General features: G+C 39.3%; 2 protein-coding genes across 14 annotated transcripts in view; one reads left to right on the top strand and one right to left on the bottom strand.

The window, feature by feature from the left end:
* Positions 1 to 20,955, top strand: part of DOCK5 (dedicator of cytokinesis 5) — a 331,080-nt gene that overhangs the window by 200,022 nt on the left and 110,103 nt on the right. The window lies entirely within an intron of this gene.
* The window catches only part of EBF2 (EBF transcription factor 2), a 144,016-nt gene continuing 131,224 nt past the window's right edge, over positions 8,164 to 20,955 (bottom strand). For 4 of the 13 annotated variants that reach the window (XM_049831238.1, XM_049831235.1, XM_049831236.1 and 1 more), the window contains 5 exons: positions 20,856 to 20,921; positions 20,570 to 20,747; positions 18,947 to 19,132; positions 16,802 to 16,969; positions 8,164 to 8,276 (listed from right to left, as the gene is read on the bottom strand). In XM_049831238.1, coding sequence (XP_049687195.1) covers positions 8,245 to 8,276; positions 16,802 to 16,969; positions 18,947 to 19,132; positions 20,570 to 20,747; positions 20,856 to 20,921 — 630 coding nt within the window. In that variant the 3' untranslated portion in view covers positions 8,164 to 8,244. Of the gene's footprint in view, positions 8,277 to 15,789; positions 16,970 to 18,946; positions 19,133 to 20,569; positions 20,748 to 20,855; positions 20,922 to 20,955 lie in introns of those variants that run through there. The other 9 variants (XM_049831229.1, XM_049831230.1, XM_049831228.1 and 6 more) reach the window with 6 other exon arrangements.

Consider the following 20,955-nt stretch of genomic DNA (forward strand, 5'->3'; position numbering starts at 1 on the left):
ATGACTTAGATTAAAAATAATCACAATTGTAAACATACTTGTCAATGCCTTTCTGAAAAGCTCCATTGTGTTTTGAAGGATCTTCCTTTGCAAATTAACAGGGCAGAAAGTTGCTTAAGAAGCTAAAATTCCTGTGCCTCCAGAAGTTGGAGATTTGCAAAAGACCTTCACAATCGGAGTAACTGTAAGCATGAGAACTGGCAATACAGCATATTTATAAAGTCACCATTATTTTGAAATATGAAAAAATGCATAGAGGCTCCTTTATTCTGAAAAAGAGCTGTAAAACCCCTTAATTTAAATAAGAAGCACCCTTACAGTATGCATATATATAATGTACAGAAGGACATATTTCAGTTACTGCTACCATCGTCTTTTCCGGTCCCACTTCCCTGTCCTTTCTGTCTTCTAATAGAGCATGATAACTTGAAAAATGATTGTAACTTCTTTGGGTCAGGAGGTGTTTCCACTACTTGTTTATATGTTGCCCTCCGTCGTGGGTACGGATTTTGAAGCTCTCACACGCCATTGCAGTGTAAGTAAGTAAAGTGATCTGTGCATGTTTGCGCGCTGTGCTAGGATGAACGTGAACATAAAAGAAATCCAATGCTTGTATTTTTTTTCCACTTATTTTGTAGCTGTGCTTCTGGTTTGCAGGCCAGAGGGGAAAGTAATTATATGGCCAGATCTATAGATGGTATAAATTGGTACACGTCCGCTGACTTGGGTTTACAGTAGCTGAGGATCCGGCCCATGTCTTGTCAAGTTTAGAGCTTGTAAACAGGGAGAGATGGTATTATTACCAATAAGCAATCTTTCTCGCTTGTGCTAGCTATTTATTCCCTCGTTCCGCTCTCCCCTCCCTTTTTACCATTCCTTAAGTGCTATTGGTATACGCATTTTCTGACCCATTCTACCCAGAATCACATTCATTAAAACCTTGACGCAGTATTAGGTAAAGTAGGTTTGAAGCTGCCACTGATTTTAATGGTGGCAAGATTGCAGCTAACACCTTTCATTGCAGAGACAGTTATGAACTTGTGTTCAAAACCAGGTAGCGACAGCCTCTATGTTGACAGTGGATTGAGTTTGAGAGTGCAGACAAAAATGAACCAGGATGAGTTTCCCCAAGCACACATGGTATAAACCTTGCAGAAGGATAAAATAGCGCGCTCTATCCACGTGTACACACACCCACCCTCACCCCCCCCAAGAAAAGCAGCTGGCGATGGACAGACTTGTGTTTTGTCATTCCCGTGTCTTTTTCTGTTATTGTTGTAACTGCACAAACACAGAGGAAGCAGGACAGCAGATCTGATTTCCCCTGCCCCCCCTCCCCGTTGTCGTGCTTCCCCCCAACCTTCTTGTATTGCCTCCACAGGACAGTATTTCGGTGCCTTCCACTTCGGGAGGGGGAAGTGTTGGGTTTCCTACTTCCCCTTATCTACACTGATGTTTGCTCAACACTGTCTCTGTCATGGCTGCTCTGTCTGCACCCTTTGCTGTGGCCACCAGCTGTCCGTTTAATCCAGTCCTGCAAGCGGAGTTAATGAGACATTCCTACTTAAATAACCTGGTGCGATTAAAGCTTCAGATCTTTGCACCTCAACAGCTGTGTGTTGTCACCGAGATAAATATTTTAACTGGTCTGGCAATTCCCTAGCTGCCCTGTGTAAGTGGTTGAATGAGTGGCTATTGTTTCACCATTTATTAAAGTGAAATTCAAGTTCTTACAAAACAGCCATCTAGGAAAGACCCGCAAAGGAAAAAAGGCGGGTGGGAGAGAATCTGCTTTTCTAGAAGGCCTTTCTTAACCGGGGCATCGTGCCGATGGCAATGTGGCCATGCCCGACTCTTAATCGTCTGCTCCCTAGGTGAACTCTGCTTTCACTGTCCACTTATAGGAGAGGTTCCGTTTATCACTACTATTAAGAGAAATGTTCCTTTGGTGATCTCGATACTGTACAAGTTAACGCCTATCCAAATACCTCGCCTTTGGAAAAGGACCGCTTTCTATCTTTGATGTCACAAATGTCATTAAATTCTTTCCAGAGCATGGCAGCAATCTTACAGAGGAAGGCTGAACAACTTGATCTTTGTGTAAAACTTGGTGAATTAAGGATTTAAGGTGGTTGCAGATTTCGAGCCTTTACTGGTCTTAACATGGGCCAAGAAAAATCTTTTCACACTGGCTTTTGAGAATTGAGCAAGACTGATAATGAAATAGGTTCAGCATGACAATGTAACTGATCCTAGAGATTGTTTTGGTTTTTTAATAGATTCCCTTTCAGTACAGATAGTCTTTTGTGATACCATCTGAGCTACTTGGGGCTGGAGGGAGTTTTTGTATGCTTTTTTTCCAATTTAGGAGTTCATATTTTTTCTGAAACTCTATTGCTGGGGTACTTCATGCATCTCCTTCCCTCACTCAGCATTTTATTTGGCATTTGCTCAGACTACAGGACAGCTCTGAAGGTCAGAGTGATAACATATCACAGACACATGCTGTGTTTGTACATCATCAAGTCCTTAAAGGAGGTGACAAATCAGTAGTGGAACACAGTAGATCTCCAGGCTTTCATCTGCACGGTAAACTTCCTCGCTTGAATATAACAGTAGGTCACTGTTAAAGACTAAGATTTCAAAGTAACCGTTGGTTTTATCACTAAAACTGTCACTTAATACACTGCTGGGATTTCCTAGGGGGAAAAAAAAAAACTGAATCAGATTTTAAGTAGAACGGGCCTCTGTTTGAGACGAGACGAAGGACATTGCACTAGGACAGTGGACAACTTAGGTTCCACTGCTGGGAAGAAGGTCACCTACTAATTGCGTGTTATCCCAGAATGAGTAATTGAAGCAGATTACCAGAAAAACCTGTTTTCTTCTCAGCTTTTGGTTGATAGTGCCTCATGTTTTCAGATGCTTTCACTGACATCTGGCAATAGTTTAAACACTGACTCATATTCTGTCTTCTGTTAGTCAAAAAAATGTCAGTAAAAGTGGCTTTCATCATCAAAGAAAATTTTCATTTGTTTGAACCTTTCCAGTGATTTTCATACAAGAAAATGGAATATTCCTGGTTTAGATAGTCAAGTACCATTTTCCAAGACACTTTTCAGCACTCTGGTTTATTTTTTTCTGATAAAATAAAGCTAATTTACCTTTTTGATCAATGCTCTTACAAAGGGAACAGAAATTCTCCATCTTATATACCCTTGACCAGGGCTTTGGCAGCCAGTGTATCTTAGTCTTTCTTAAGAACAGGTAGGATAGAGTGCAAGCGGAGCAAGGCGTCTGCCGCTTGGACTCATTTACTGGTCAGAGCACTGGAGCTGCAAAAAGAGCATTTACGCAACCCAGTGACTCAAGCGCGTACTCTACTGCAAGAGGGAGTAGATATACTTCAGACTTTTTTTCTCAGGAGCCAATGTGTCTCGTCTCTGCAGCACAAGCGTCGTTGCTTGCTCAGAGCTGTGCGCAAAGACAGTGCCTAAGACAGGACCAAGGAACAACCCCAAATTTAGTTCAGCAGCTGGAGTCCAAGAAAAGGCCGGTATCAGTCAGTTCAGGTTTGCTTTTTCAGTTTGTGCTTTGACCACTTGTATGCTACTAACAAAAAGGGGAGGTTTCCAAAAAGGAAACTACTGCTATCCTACCTTTTGACTCCTTTCCTTTCCCCATAGGACTAAACTCTCACAAAGGTGTTGTCCGCTTTGTTAATCAGCTGTAATAAAGGAATGGTCAGAAAAGACCATTACTCTCTTAGATTGTGACTGGCATAATCTCGGTCTGGCTCTACCAAACTGTGGGTCGACATCTTACAGACAAGCATGAAGGCTTGATTTGAAAAACTGTCACGTAGCATATGATTACCCTTTCTTAAAAGTGTTATTGCTGTAACAGTACCTTGAGTGACCCATAGAGATGATAAAGAATAAAGCATATGGAATACTCTGAAATTAAGATAATTCCCCCCTTTGTTTACAGTACAAAAATTTTATTTTTTGTTAGGATAATTTAAAGTTTAAAACTGAAGTAGACATAATTCATTTTACAAACAAGATAGTCTTCCATAAGTAGGACCATTAAAAACAGTAAACAAAAAAGCTATCTTTACAAAAGCTCTGTGCATAGCAACTTCATACTGTATATAACTGACAAAGCAAAAAAAACCAAAAAACCGACCAGCCAACCCCAAACAAACCCCAAAACTATACAGTAGGGAGAAATGAGGCCTTAATTTACAGAAGGGAGAAAACGGTCTTTAAAAACCATGCATATTGGAAGTGTGCAAAGAAATAGGGAGAGTAAGATGCTATACCAAGATAAATAATGAAATAAAACATACTCTTTCAAAGTTATGATAAAATTTGTAGTTACCTATCGCAACACTTTCATCATTCTAGTGGCAAAAAGGAAAGCTGTTAGGGAATAGTAAACAGCAATAACTAAAAGAGGACAGATTTGCTTATTACACTGAAAAAATCCTCACACATAAATTTTTACATTACTTTTCCTGTTGCTGGGTGTTTTGCCACTGCCAAAGTCCTTCTTTCATGGTCAAGGATTTCTGATTGTATTTATTTACACACGTTTTTTCTTTGTAAAGCTACCAGTAAGTTCTACACTCGTTTTGAGTACGATGATTTCCATGCATGACGAAAATCCATGTTCTAAACCATTCCCATGTTTAATTGTTTCATTTGTTTGGCTCAAATCAAACCAGAAGTAGTCATTTTCCATGTTTACATCAACATAGGCAGCTACACTTGTTTCTCTTCCCATAAGTACTTGAAGTAGCTTTCTAGGGAGATTCTCTTTTTTTTTCATTTGGACTCACGGCTCTCCCACTTGAGCAACTGGATGGAGCTAATAAAAATAACTGAAGGGTGAAAGGAATGTTGAACGTTTCAGAACCTTTCCTTTTTTTAGCCAGCCTGCCTTTTTTTTATTTCCCCTGAATCTTCCCGAGACTTCAGTGATCTTTTTTATGTGCCTATGCTGACTAAGCAATAATAAAAAAAGAAGAGTGGACAATTAAGAGAATAGTTTTTTTCCATGAACTGTTTCAGGTTTTTTATTGGAAACCTTCCTGACCGAGATTTTTGTAATGAAAAGCTTATTTGTTAAAAAATGTGAGAGGAATTAAGGTAGCAAGCTGCTGCTCTTCAGCATGTGGTCTAGAAATTCCTATCTACCTGGAATATTTGTTGGGTATAGAATTTTGACTCTAAGCAGAGATGATAGAATTTTAAAAGTAGCCTCTACAGAGAAGGGTGAAGGAAAAAAGATCCCCCATCTTTATGCTTTGGAGCTGTTTGGGGTTTTCTAGTAGGTCAAAATGGGGGAAGGTAGATGATGTATCAGAAATGAGCCTGGTCCATCAAGGTATTTTTCTGAAATCTAGGACTCGGTGTAGTATTCACTGAAATTTATGGAAGTTTTAATCCCAACTCTAATAATCCTTAATCTATTTTTTTCCTGTATGCATGCAGAATTCCAAACATGAATTTGGACCTCCCACTCTCAGCCTGCCGGTACCTATGAATATATGAAATAATTATTTTGGGGGTTTTTGTTCTGAATATCAATGATGAGGTTTAGACAGTGTGCCCTGTTGTGTTATCAAAGGTGAACGTACAGCAGAACACAGTTACAACTCCAGACTTCCTAACACCTGTGATTCTTTCCTATTTCAGAGATCCCTCGGCTTCAAGGCTCGTTGCCTCGCTGACCTCCAGTGATTGCTACTTCCTTGATGGCATGAAGGGCGTGCAGAGAACCTACGGTGTCAATGAACTCGCAACCATAATTAACAGTGAGTTATTTTATTTCATCTTTTCTGGAATGTAGACACTTCTACTAACCTGACCGTAAGACACTGACTCACTATATTGATGCTTCTTAAAAACACATTATTCTTACCAGATCTCTCTTTAAAGTTGCTTCTAATTGCCATTTTTGCTGATAAGATAAATTGGGCCTTGACTTTTTAGAAGACCTTTTAAAAACTGAACCCAATAGCATTGGAAATGCACCTAATGTAGCCCCTACCAAAACCAGGAGTAGTACAAAGCAGCTTCCCAACAAGTGCATCATCTTGAGGAATGGCAGGAGTAGCCCAGTTTCATTGTCTTTCCAGTCCCCTGGCTTCTCTGCTGTTGTGCGTTCTGGTTAAGAAACGCATCCTGTAAATCTCCACGTTTACTAAACAGGTTTCTCTCCTAAGCCGAACTGTACGCTACACTGAAAACTGACCTTGAGGGAGGACCTGCTCTCACGCAGTCCGCACTAGAAGTAGGCTCGCAGGCAGGCAGCTTTCCTGCACTGGGCTATCGAAGGGAATGATTTTTTACATGTTTGCAAAATGCACTCCTGTGCCAAAAGCCTGTCCGTTAGGTGAGGGTTTCTCAAGTCATGCACCACACACACCACCGAGCCTCTTAGTCACTAATCATTGCAGCTGGATTTGAACCATGGATCTAGATAGAGGCTTTCTAGTCTATTACTAATCCAAATGAGCTCCAAATCACCTCAGCCATGCAAGTTGCCACAGTTGTTCACCATCCTGAGTCCAGTACTGAATTGAACGTCTTCTATCATATATAAGGATTACCAAGAACACTATTTTACTTACCCATCGATAAAACTACTGGGCAAATGGACAAGTACAGTTTCAGGGGCCATAGATTAAGGGTTTATTTATTAACATAACGATGTTATTGTAGGAACAACTATTCATGCAGCTATGAATTGTGTGTATTTTAGTGGGGTGTAAGTAGTGTAGCTGATTATTTTTTCCTCTAAAAATGGCTTTCCAACAGTCAAATTCTTTTGAGTGGTCTCTGGTTTAGTCACATAACTGATGATTTTTTTTTATCAGACTTGTTCTCACCTTCCAATTTTAGGAGAGGAGATGCAAAGGAGAACTAAACTTTTTTTACACTAAAATGCAGAAAAATTCAAAGCAATTGATTACTTCTATGAACGTCAATATATAAATGGAAAATACTTACCATTTTTAATGACTCAGAATAAAAGTGCATAAATTATTCAAATACATATTTACCCTTTATAAATGCACCCTTAATATGAAGTATAACTGAACTTAAGGTGTTCTAACTACACGGAAAAACAATATGTTGGAGAACCCTTTCCCTCCTAATTCATACATTGAATCTATAAAATAAACTCAGTACCTCATGAAAAATCCAATTTGTTCAAATCCCTAAGTGCCACTCATTTGCCAGTAGGGTCTTTGAAACTTACCAGTTAATCTTAGTACCTGGATATTTTAATTGAAACAAAAAATGGAAGGGGAAAAGTTGAGGAGGATGAAAGTTCTTACGTGAATTAGTGACCTGTGTACCACAACGTATGTAAAAGTTTCTGATGATTTTGCTAATCAGAAAGAATCCTATACATCCTTGCACATGAATTCAGTAAGAGGGAAGAAGTGAGGAGCAATTGCAGCAGTAATAATATATCTCAAACTTATCACTACATTTTTGCATCATTTTTCTTCATTGTACAACTGGAGGAAAAAATCCAAAAAAGGGTTTAATTTCTACCTCTACATACAATAAGTTACAAGTTTATTTATTTAAATAATTGTAAAACATCTTACATTTTTTAAAGAGGTTAAACTATAAGCAAATACACACATACACCAAAGTTCCATCATTCATGTCAGTTTGTCCTAGAAATTCTTTCATGCTGGTACCCTGTTTTGTTGAATTTTTTTCTGCATAAACTAAATCGATATCTGAAAGGCTCCATAGAAAATAGAAACTTCAACTTTTTTCCCCTACAAAGTAAAACAAATTGTATCCAAAATATCAAGCTTGAATCATTTTGCCAATTTCTTTCTCCTTTTAATATTTTACAAATCTTAGGAAGGTTTCATGTCTTTCAAGAAAGACTTTGCATTTCTGATTCCATTCTGCCAACTGTTGTTCGTCCTGGCTCTTGGCTGATTCTTCACTCACAATGTTTTAGGAGTTGACGTAGTTGTGTCAGAAATATGAAACAGGTAAAAGACGCAGACTTCTATCTTGTCCAATCCATAAAAAATGTTCCTTTATTTTTTTTCCTGGGCCTGGCTTTCCCCCAAAAAAGAGCTTGTAGTGCTATTTTTTTCTTTTTAGTGGTCCATCACAATAAGTAGTTTTGTGCTGTAAAAGAAAAATGAAAAAAAAGAGGAAAAAAGGGAAGAGGGAGAGGAGCAAAGCTGCCTCTTCCTTACATCGGGGGAACGACAAGACCAGTCATGGCTGAAAAAGAAAATTGACAAAGATGAAATTCTGGCAAATTTTTATGTAACAAAATATATTTGAGCCCTTCACCCTTTTGTGACCAGTCATGTAATGCAGCAATGGCCTTATTTACAGGTTAAACTTTTAATGTTTTTATGCTTTAGTGAGAACTAAAATGGTGAGACTGACAATGGACAATGTGCTATTTCATAGTAAATTCACCAAAAGTCAAAGCCCATTGTGATTCTTAAGTGGATAAAGGAGATAGAGGATTAATTCAAGTGTCAGTACATGAATTTTCAGAAATGCCTAACCATTTTTGGGTGCTTATCTCCTGAGAGATGTCCTTGGAGATGGACATTGCTCAGAGCCGTCCCCCAAAAATTCAGACTTCTCATCCTTTCTCAAGCTGAACACTCAAAATCATTCTTGAAAACCAGAATCGAGCAGGGTCGTCTTCCGCTTCCCGCTCAGCCTGCTCATTTGCTTGCAGAATGGGTTATGCTGTGAGCGAGGAAAGATGTGAAAGCAAATGGGGATTCGCCCATGCGCTGCTTACGGGACCCAGCCAGAGACTTACAAGTCCCGATTCACTGGACAATGACCAGAGCTAGGGTTTGCTAATTTAGTTTCAGCGGAAATAATGGACCGGCCTCTCTTTCTCGCTTGGTTTACCCCGTATGTCTGCATCACTGTAGTCTTACCTGGCACATTCCCAGAACACTGGGCTTATGTAAATTATTTATTAGTCACTCTCACTGCCTTTAATTGCAGCTATATTCTTCATAACTGACAACAGCAACATTTGAAGCTGCCTGGAACTGGTGCTGTTCCCAAAGGTTTTGAGGGGTAAGTTAAGTTTATATGTATTTATATAACAAATGAGTGAGTCATATTTTCAAAGGGGCCTCAGTGCAGTGCAAGGTCCTAATCCTGCAAAGATTTATGTTCACTGAAATTTGTGGGATTATTCATGTGTTTAAAGCCCTGTCCTCTGAGAATTAATTTCACCCTTACATTCATAGTGTTTAAAAAAACGCTTAGGGCAAGATCATCAGCTAACATGACTCTTTTATTGGAGCTATGTTGATTTTAAACAACTGTGGATATGGTCTATGATTTAATACAATAGGAAAATAAATATTTTCATATTTTGTAACTGACTAGGGCTAGAAGTCCCTGCCAATTTTGGCAGAGAGCTGAAAGAGAAAGTGAAACCGAACAGCCTTGAGTCAAATATCTGCTTTTTTTAATTGCTTAGGAATTTGCTATTATTTTTCAAACAGACAATTTACATAACCGTAAGTAAAGTAAGGTAAATATTTGTATGCCTGTTTTCGGCGGGGAGGGGGGTGCATTAGAAGAGAGATTTTCTGATAACACTAAGGAGGCTGCTCCTTTCCTTCTCTCCCCCCGCCCCAAAACCCAAAAAATGATCCTAATGGTAGTGTCCCAGGCCTGACACTGGAGAGCCTTCTCACTGCGTATTAAGCACATGCCTGCCCTTCTGTCCTCTAGAAAAGAAAACTTGATTTCAGTCTTGGATTGATGCCCTCCTCCAGATTCTGCTGGGCTGTAGAAGAGGTTAGTGCGTGCCCTCAGCCGCTTGTCGCCGCCCCACAGGTATCCCAATGGAGCAGTCTGTGTGAGCAGTTCCCAATCTGCTTCAGGCAAAATCATCCAGGTTAGCTCAAAGAATTTAAATTGTTTGTCTAAGGTAACCTGGCTGGGTCTTTTGCCTGAAGCAAATAAAGGAACACTTACACAGACGGTGCCTGGCCGGTCCGTACCTGCGGTAATCTTTTCTCCCAGCATAGCCAGAGTCAGACTCTGTCTGTGACTGTTGAGATTGTCTGTGCAGAGGCAGCAGACCCTGGTATAGCTAGCATAGTTTAATTTGAGACATGAAGGCTCTGTTGCCAGTGTAGTTTAAACTCTGTTCCCAAGGGGCATAGGCCATATTGGCATAAATGTTTTTTCTGATACTATTGTTAGCAACATTATTTTCATTTTTTTTTAATCAAAGAAAACTTCTTCCAGCAGATCAAAGCAAAGACCAAGCCTGAGTTTCTGCCATATCTCTTCAAAAATATTTTAAGAATACTTGTAGACGCGGCATTTTGGGAAGTTCCTTAAATTTAAGAGGAAGTACATTTGTAGTGTATAATTAAAGAAAGATATTATGTTATCCAGCAACAGCAGAACTGCCATCTGCAATCAGGAGGAGTATGTTACTAACCCAGGGGTTCTGGTGATCCCTTTTTTTCCTCCTTTCCTCCCCTCCTGAGCAAGAAGCAAGTCCCTGCTTTCCTCTCCTTACTTGCGCACACACACACACACCCCCCCGCCCCGCTGACCCCAAGTCTGTTTTGTCATTCCAGGTTGTAAACCCGTGCTCCAGAGCAGAGAGACTCCTCAGAGTTGTTAGGATGGAACCTGCCAGTGGTGGACAAATTCAGGTAAAACTATATAACACAGAAAGCTCAAGCAAAGCCTAATTGTTTCACTGGCGTTTCATCCTAATGTTGCAACTTCACCTCCTTCTGCAACAAAGAACAAGCAGGTTGAGGAATACTGGCTGGAATTCTCACCTGTTTTTCCACAGCTCATCTAAACGGCTTTACGCTATGGTTCTCTCTCTTTTTACATACCCTCGTCTGTCCATTTCCACCCCACCTCCACTCCCCTTTGGGGCTGCACTGTCAAAAGCCTATTCCCAGCCTGTATCGCTTTTTATTGAATGTTTGTGAGGTTTGGATTAAGGTCTTACACTGCTAGCAAAGCTGTAATTATTTTTGCCTGTATTACTATATATTGAATCGATGTAACTTTTCAATAAAGGTGGTTCAATGCAGGACACTCCCTGATGAGTTGGGAATATAGAAACCACAGTCATTATCCCAGAGGGTCTTTTTTTTTTTTTTTCTTGGAGGGAAATGGAAAAAGAATTAGAGATGAGCCTTATTGTATTAACCTTGACAGCTTGCAATTATCAACTGAAACACTTGATTAAAATTGTCACAAGGTTGGAGAATTTTTTTATAAATAAATAATCAAACATGGATAGTACCCAGATGCTATGGTGATAGGCACCTTTAATGGGAGTAATTAATAATGATCATAAGCCTAGTGTATACAAGTGGCCCCTGAATACGCGGTCTTGCTTTGTAGTGGAAAAGAACTCTCTGCAATTCAAACAGCCATTTGGTAAGAACTGGGAAGGGGCTTAGTGCTGTGTAAATGTACACGTGTGTACATTTACACACTGACCTAGTTCTTCAGGTATCTCAGGTGCTTTGTTGGTGTCTAAATTATGACCCACTTAAAAAACTATGCTTTATAGAGAAGACAGGTGTTGAGCATTTTCAATTATTGTCATGTAAAATGTCTTGTGCTGTCATCTGGTTTTCCTCTTTTGCCACTAAGTTTCCATCAAACTCCACAGCTCTTCAAAGAGGAGAACAAAGGGCTACAGTAGTGCTACTCTGCACATCTTAAATGAATGTTCCTACCCTCCAACGCCAGAAACATCTCTGTGCAGGAGCTGTCCTGCATAGAAAGGTAGGTTTGCACATCACAAGCCACCGAGCTGTTCGTAGCTTTGTGTAATTTGGCCTAATAAAAGGTGGAACTTCTACCTGCAGGCTTCACCTTATTGATATCTCTGACTCTCAGGATGGCTGCTACTAGAAAATGTGCAGTTTTACTTCCAATAATAAGACCATGGAGATGTTTGTAAAACAATATACCTATTTATTATCTATCATTTATTATTATGTAACTAATCAACTGAAAACTATAAAGAAAGGATTTTCAGAGGAAAAGACAGCTGGCTTTCATTTAGCAGAAGACGTCAGTGGCTTGCATGAAGGGCACCATCATCTTTTATACTAGAATGTAAGTGAACTATATTACAGCTTCTGTGAAGGATGGTTCCAAGACAGACACTAAAAAATAGCCAAAAGCTTCAAGTTTTTCCTAAACAATTTCTTTTTATTTTTTCCTCCATAGGAAATTATCACTTCTTTTTTTTGCCCCAGAAATCTTTCTGTATTTAGATGGAAGATTTTCATTCATCCATTTCGTGATCGTCTAACCACAGACAGGTAAGATACTTATAAGCAAGCAGTGTTTTTGTCCCTTCCAGATGAGCTGTGACATATGATGAGCTACTAAAATTAACATCCCATCAAATGAAAGTTAAGTAATTAATAGTAACAGGAGGTATTTTTGTTTAGTTAAGTGTTGGCAAGAAGTTCTAAATATTTCTTAAGGTTTTCTTTATTTTGAAGCAGTCTGTGCCACTTGCATCTCTGCCAGTAAACTGGGGAGAAAAATGTACTTGATCCTTCCAATATATCAAATTTAATCAGATGACAGATATTTTTCATATATATTGACATCATGTATATATCATTTGCAGGCTTTGGCATACTTAAATCACTGTCTAGGCTCTGGAATCATTCTGATGCGGACAGAAGCATAGTGCTGAACATTTCTAGCGTGGAAATGGCCCAGTTATTTTTACCTGGTTAGAATCTCTGTTTGTTAAGATTTATTTTTAAATGCTGCGTTTTAAGTAAGTGTTGACTGGAGCTAGGCTTCAACATGGAACAGCAGGTCAGGCACTGGACTGGTAACAATCAGGAACCACTGCTTTGTAAATGTGTGAGCCAGCCATTTCATCCGAATCTCACCCCTTAGAAACTTCTCAGAGCAACTATTTTTCTCATTACCTGTTTGTACAGCCTTTTAATGTGAGGGGACTGGAATCCCCTGTGCTGTTGACACCCCTAACTTTGTCAAGACAAGATACTAATAATTAGGGTCTTCAACTCAAATACCTGTATTTCTTTTAGGGAATAGTGCAGATGTCCCCTTTGCTAAATTGAGGCTGTTCCTAAGGGTATCAGACTTCAATACCTTTTGGATTGGCTAGGATCCTGATGGTTAATGGAACATCTGACCTTCTGGGGCTTGCCTGCTATTCCTTGTAACTGAGCTTGCATTTTTATGTTGAGATGTGCTGAGCTGGCCAAAGGTAATCTGGGCAGTCAGCGGTCCATGCTGTTCCAGCAGTTTCCAATTTGCTTGCTTTTCCCATCAGCTGCCTTCCATCTGAGATGAGTTGATTAGGCATTTGTGTACTTATCATGCCGTGTTGCGTCACGTCACATTATATCTTCCCAGGGCCTTTTTTAAACTGCCTTGACATATGACATGAATGAAGCACACAGTTGTTCCGATCAGGATCACCTGCTCTCAATTTGGAGAGCATATAGAAGTGAGCAGTGTCCAGTATGGATTGCTGCTTGTTCTCTACCTATCATGTCCTGTTACATTGTAAGAATATATAGCAGATGGCAGGTGAAAGAGGTAAGCAAGAACACATGGCACAGGGGGTTATCTGAGGGTATTCCACATGTCTTGGCTGTGTTGTGCAGCCCAAAGCTGAAAGCCAGTAGATAGATATGCAAGTTTCATGCTTAGCTAATACTTTTGAGTTACAATATATTTTCTACCAGCTGTCCTACTGTCTCCAGCAGCTTTTAAGCACCACCAAGACTTGCCTCCCAAAATACGTTTTTGGAAAAAAATTTTCAGCGGTACAGTAAACTGCCTGGAATAATGGGACTGCTAACCTGAGGATGACGTTTGTACAGCTCCTTCTGTTTAGACTAGTTTTAATGTAGGCTTAAACACTGCTGTGGTTAATATGTGTGGAAGCTATATTCTAGATTTTCATTGCTGCTTGTAAGTAGAGGGGCATGCCCTGAGGTGCTGGTAGTATTTCTGATACTCTCATTGCAACAGGATGCAGTAAATAGGATGGAGACTGTATCACCAGGAAACTTTTGCCTTTGAACAAAAGATGATGTAGCCAATGTACCTTGCAAACATTACATTAAAGCTCAAAAATTCCCCAATCGAGGAGATGTTTTCCCCATGTTATGGGTGGGGAAATAGAGAGGTAACGTCAAAACATTTGCCTGATGTGCTTTGGGAAGGAGCCTGCATGTACTTACTGCTTGCTCTGTGCTTTTGCTATTCTATCTCCACCAGTATTTACTGATGCCTAATTTGATAAGTAAGTAAATAAATAAATAAATTACATTATCAGCACATCTATTCTAGGTTTATAGCACAGGGCAATGGCATAGCAGAGGAGATTAACAGTCTCCCATTGCTGCAGCACGGTAAGTCCGGTCAAGAAGCCTCTTTGGGACCCTCCTGTTGACTTTTTGGCCACATCTGTCTGTCAGCACTGTGGGAACGTTAATTTGGATATCAGGCTGTGTGTTTCTGGATCCTTTCCAACCCATGTGCTGCCCAGCTTGCATCAATTTAAATATTTCAGTTGGAAAGAAGAATTTGCATCTATGGCTGAAATAGTTAAATAGCTGCAACAACCTGGCACAACAAACCTTGGGCAGACGTGTTCGACTCCGCGACGCAACTACTGCCTTTGCCGTGAGTCACATCTGTTGTTGCTTGTTGTTGCAGTCTGACTGACAAGTCCTGATGTTACTAGGTACTGTATCTGCTGAAAACTTATTTAAATAACAGTTGTAGCACATTACTGTATTTATGTATCAGGGTGTCGAAGTACAAGGAGATATCCCAGAAAGACAAGGATATGGTTAATAACTTTCGTATCGGTTTATCCATGCCAAAGTCTCTGCGTCTCTACCTGCATAAGCTATTTCAGTACGTAATCATAACCTTAACTGACAGATTAATCCTGAACACCTCAGGAGTGGACTTTTGTCAGTAAAAAACCATGGATGTGAGGACTGGGTTTTTACCTTTGAGATTTTATGTTATACTTTAATAGTAAAGTTCCATTTTTAGAATCTCTTACTGATTACTACTTTATAGATTGGATAAAATAGGTTTGCAAACACTACATGGTATCAATGGCACTAAATGGTCTCTAGAACTTCACCTGTTTACAAGCAGAGCCTTGAGCAGACCAGACAGACATGGTAGGTTAAGGAAAAGTATTAAACAAGAAGTCAGTGTTTTTTCAATCTGTCCTTTTTCTGTCTCCCAGAAACAATGTTTGTGATTTTCTTACTGGACCAATCTGTGGTTAGCACTACCTTAGGTAACTTCTTAACAATTAGGCCTTTTCAATATAGCAGTCAGTTAGACAAGTTTAACTTTAAAGCAGACTTAAATCTGTTCTGAATGCACTGATGTGTCTTTGGATTATAGCACTCTCCAACTGGCTTAAGCTAAACAAGCAAACTATTCCTAAATTGATAGGCCTTCCTAGTTAAATGTTTAACTACGTCCGTTTAAAATTACATTACCTTGGAACAGTTCCCTATAATATATTCCTTCATCAGCTGATACAAAGAACACCTCCCTTCCTCCCTGCCACACCAAAAAAAAAAAACAAAACAAAACAAAAAAAAAAAAAACGTTAACTGCAGACCAGGTAGGGATGATCATACAAACCGTTAACAAAGATAAACCCATTTCTAAACAGTTTAGATAAATTGCTACAACTGTTGGGCCAAAAAACTGTCTATACATATAGTTCTAAAAATTGCTTCAAATTCTTCTTTTCATCTTCTTTAAACAGAGTGGAAAAGAAATTATATTCCCTGTCAACATGACACCTGTGCATTGCCAGGGGTAGATCAATGTCTTTCATTAACAGGGAGAAGATGATCTTAGAGAAGCACAGAGTTTCATGTAATTGAGGCAGGGGAAGAAGCTGTTTCAGAATTCTGTAAGTAAGTTAGCTTTTAAAAATGTAATTGTTTTTGTTCAACACACTTAGAATTTCCTTATTATATAAAATAATCACAGTTTATGTAAGTCCCTGTTGCCTAGCTAAGGATTTATAATGCATCCAAATCAACAGGTGTGGTTTGTAGGGCTCATTTTAGAATTACCACTGGCTCTTGGCATGGCTGAATTCCCAGAGTTGTGTTTTCTATGGTATCTCTAGTGAAGTCTGAAGGAGCCAGATGACTTCTCAGGCCCTATAAAGGCTTTTTTTATGGAGACTTGGAGCATATTTACGTGCCGTATGCCCCCCCACAGCCTGTTAAAAGAAAGAATTTAGTACAGGTTTCCATTCTTATCTTAATATTCACATTTGTTTTGCAGATCACCTTTAAAAAGGCTGTAAATGTACTATAGGGCTCAATTCCCGGTATGAGCCTAAACCTTGCAGCAGGTTTCAAGACACTGGCTGTTATGTACAGAGCTGTGTATTAACTCTGCAGGGCAGACGTTTGTTTTACAAGTCCCTGAAGCCTAAGGAGAAGTCATTCCTCACAAAAGAGCTGGTATTGAAAATGCAGTGTGGGTCAAATCCTTCTTCGTATGAGTGTCTGTCCTCTCTTGTTTTAAAACCAAATAGACAAATCTTGGAGCATTGCTTTAATCCAGTTGGATTGGGTCAGATTGTCACCACTGAGTCCTGTAATACCAGTGTAATGGTATTCAAATGATTACTGTGTTTACCCAGACTAACACAGTGTGCTTTACATTTGCAGGCTGAATATTAATTATACATTTCTTACCTCTAAACCCATTTCCATTGCCACTAGAGCAGGCGGGAGAAGGAGACCCTTGGGGTCTGATGACAGGAGCAAAGGCACTCTTCTGTTTGACAGCAGGAAAGACGGAAGAGGAGAATGGAAGGATGGAAGAAGTGCTGGAGGAGCCAACTGTTGGACTTGAAGACATTACTGCAAAAGAAAAAAGTGAATCCTCATCAGAGATGCAATTATAGAAGTTTGGTAAAACTTAAAACATCCACCTGCTGATTACTCACTTCTTTAAGAAGATCTCATTTTCACCTTGGCTTGGCTGTTTACAATAAGTCTGAAGTAGAGAGGTAGTTATATTGAATAGTTCAGAAAAGAGAGTGAGTCATTCTTTTAAAATTAAGGGTGAGGATATCAGAAAATGGTAAGTCATCAAGGGAGAGAGAGAGTCATTCTGAACAAACAGTAGAGAGGAGTGGCCTGTCCACTTACAGTCTGTGCTTTGGAAATTGGGAAGGCTGGTAATTCCTTTAACTTCCTCAGCCTTTTAAAAAAGAAGATTTCCTTGGTTGGAGTTGAGGGGGGATGTTTAAGCTGTTGGCTAGATTTTAATCTAAATTGGCTTCTTTTTAAAGAAGTATCTTGCAAAAAAAAAGTCCCATTATATGTCCAATAGCTTGTTAAGCAACTGTTTGCTTACCTTCCAAGAAAAATGTCAGCTATTTCTCAGCAAAACAAGGAACAAATAACCATATTTCATGTGGGTTCAAGTGAATCCCCAAGTCTCACAGAAGCGTTAAGTTTGAAATCAGAACAACACTACACTGCAGACCTGGTCCTTACCTTATTGAAGTCAATGGCAAAGCTCCAGAACAGGGTAAGTATCGAAAGTACCTGAACATTCTTTGAGTTGGATCTTAGCCTTAAATTACAGCTCAAACTGTGAGGATATTGTTTAGCAGGTTTCAGACCAGCAAGGAGCCTTCATCATCACTGCAAAGTGGGTCAGTATTTATGCAGATAATGTGAATGTAAATATAGTAGTATGTTGCAGGATACCAGGTGTTTTTCTGGAAAGGCATGATCCTGACATTATTGAGAGCTATACCCTCCATAAGTTACCGTGTAGGTAAATAATTAAATAATAAGTACGTCAGTAAGTAAATAGCTGTTTAACTGTTCATCCTCTTTTTTATATATATATGTATATATATATATATTACACACTTATATTCTTGCCAGAGGGAAATCAAGGCATGAAGAGTGACTTGCTCATAGTAAGACTAGTAACTTGAAATGCAGCAATACTAACTTCCGCAATTTAATTCCATCTTTGTTATTAAGGTAATATAGTTTCACAGGATGTGGACCTGTTGGAGCGAGTCCAGAGGAGGCACACCGAGATGATCAGAGGGCTGGAGCCCCTCTCCTGTGAAGACAGGCTGAGAGAGTTGGGCTTGTTCAGCCTGGAGAAGAGAAGGCTCCGGGGAGACCTTAGAGCAGCCTGCCAGTACCTAAAGGGGGCTACAAGGGAGCCGGAGGGGGACTTTTTACAAGGGCGTGTAGTGATGGGACAAGGGGTAATGGCTTTAAACCGAAAGAGGGGAGATTTAGGTTAGATGTAAGGAAGAAGTTCTTCCCGGTGAGGGTGGTGAGGCCCCGGAACAGGTTGCCCAGGGAGGTTGTGGCTGCCCCGTCCCTGGCAGTGTCCAAGGCCAGGTCGGATGGGGCTTGGAGCAACCTGGGCTGGTGGAAGGGGTCCCTGCCCACGGCAGGGGGGTGGAACTAGATGGTCTTTAAGGTCCCTTCCAACCCAAACCATTCTATGAGTCTGTGAAATTAATCCACAATTCAGATCTCAGTTATTGTTAATGCAGTTCATACACACAAAAATTTTTTTGTTTTTATATGGCTACTTGCTTAATCATCTAAAGTTGCGAATTGTACCTCATTTCTCACTGTGGCCTTTGCCACTTAGGAATCTATATAGGGATGAAAAATGGGAACATTTTCTAGTTCATACTAAAAAATACCAGAACACAAATCAGAACCTTTTACAAAAATCTTCACTAAATCTTGAGAATTTTTCTTGAAAGACATCACTTGCTGCATTTTTTGATGTGGTAAATTAAATTAAGCAGGAACAAGAATCAAACATAAAAGAAGCAAAGTACATACATCCATAGGGGGATCCTGTTGGAGAGCCGTTAATGAATCCAGGTGAGCCTGGAACGCCCAGGTTTGACATGGGGACGTTGCTGTAGCCGTTCATACTATTGCTGGAAGTGCTGTAATTAGACTGTTGAGGTGTGGAACTGGATGAGTAACCTCGGGGTGAGATGCTGCTTGTGTTACGAATATAACCTAAAAAAACCCCACATTTAAAAGCGTGTCAATGGATTTGGCTTAAAACTTACTTTCTCCTGTCTATTTTCTGCTTAAATAAATTACTTAAGTAAGTCCAGATTAATTAAAACATTTAAGCAAGTACCATTAAGCAATATAAAGTTTTAAAACAGTGTAGGAAACTAACTTTTTGAACTGAACTGATGTATATTTTTCTAATCAGATTTCATTTGTTAAAAATTGAAATTTGTTCTAAGACACTTTTTTAGTGTGTGCTTATCTTTTTCTGAGGTAGAATTTATAATATATGTGGGAAGTTCTACAATTTTAGGGAGGAGGTTATACTTTTCAAATTACTGATGAAGGACAAATAACGCAAGTATATGACTAAGGGGAAATTATAACCGATATATAGTTTGCAGCTTGACTTTGAAGGTACTCTACTTTGGGGAAAGAATACACTGGATAAGTAAAAACCATTTTTTGTCATAAAAAAAAGAATAAATCACATATTTGAGAACCAAAAGTTAGCCTCTTTTTTCTCCAGAAAGAGACCTGAAGAACGCTATAGCTATCAGCATTAAAGTACAAGGCTATTATTACAGCTGCAAAAGGTTTTTTCCATGGGAAAAGCTTTCATTAGAAAGATGTGATCCAATAGCTACTTGAAAAGCGGTTACCATTTGGATATCATGTCAGGTTATTTCTGCCCATTTATATTATGAAGTTCTAATTCAGGACTAGTAAGACCTTATTAAAAAGCCCAGCAAAATTATCTACATGATTACTTTTGACATGGCATATGTAACGTTAACTTCATATGACATGGTTTTACGGCCTTGGAGTGTTAAACACAGCTATTAATGCAGTCAACCACAGATTGTAAGTTACTGGAATTGAGTGTTAAAAATAAAAATATTTGAGAGTCAGAAAATGCCCAAAGTTTATATTGCTCCCATGCTGTATTACTGTTAATATGTCATTTTGTGGGATGTTGTCTTAACAATCAATAATATATCTGGAGTAAATGTAATATATGCAACATATGCAAGTTGTTAAAATTAACACTGAAGAAGCCACCTTAAAAAAAAAAAAAAAAAAAAAAAGAAAATTAACTGTGAGGGGGCTTTTTTCAGTTGCTGTCCTTGTCTTTTATAAAAACAGAGATATAACAAAAAAAAAATATTGAGGGGAACAGGGAGAGAATTCAGGATTAAATTGGTATCAAAAAATACTCAAAAATTCTTTCAGACATAGCTAGTCTGGTGACTGGAACCTAGTACAGACATAGTATCATCCAAAATGCCACCACACATCCATTTCTAATGCTGACAGTTTAAAGCCATCTTTCTGTTCATGAGCTGAGCAGGTAGAGAAATTGAGAAATGACTATGGAAGCAACTGTGATTGATTGATTCAATTTTTCAGTATTTAAATTAACTCTGTATTACTTACCTTGGTTGTTCGCCTGTGTTGACTCTGAAATGCTGACTCCTAACTGGCTACCATAGGAGTTAATTCCCATCATACTGCTGTGAGCAGGAGAGCTAGACAGTGCGGGGATCTGTGCGGGATTCCTTGGTACACTGTAGAGAGCTTCTGCGATGTCTGCAGCTCGTTTCAGAATGATGTCCTGCAGAATGAAAGGGACAAGTTCAGGAATGTGCTTGGAGAAATCTTCTAGTGTTTACTACTAAACCTCAACATATACCACTCCCCTGTTGAGAGCAGCCATTCTGACCTGGTTGTTATGTGGTGTTCCATACAGTGCTTCAACTAGGTCAGCAGCTCGTTTCAATAGCATTTCCTGGAGGATAAGCAGATGCATAAAATTGAGATTT

This window comes from Accipiter gentilis, chromosome 28 (genome assembly GCF_929443795.1).
Source record: "Accipiter gentilis chromosome 28, bAccGen1.1, whole genome shotgun sequence".
NCBI lineage: Eukaryota > Metazoa > Chordata > Aves > Accipitriformes > Accipitridae > Astur > Astur gentilis.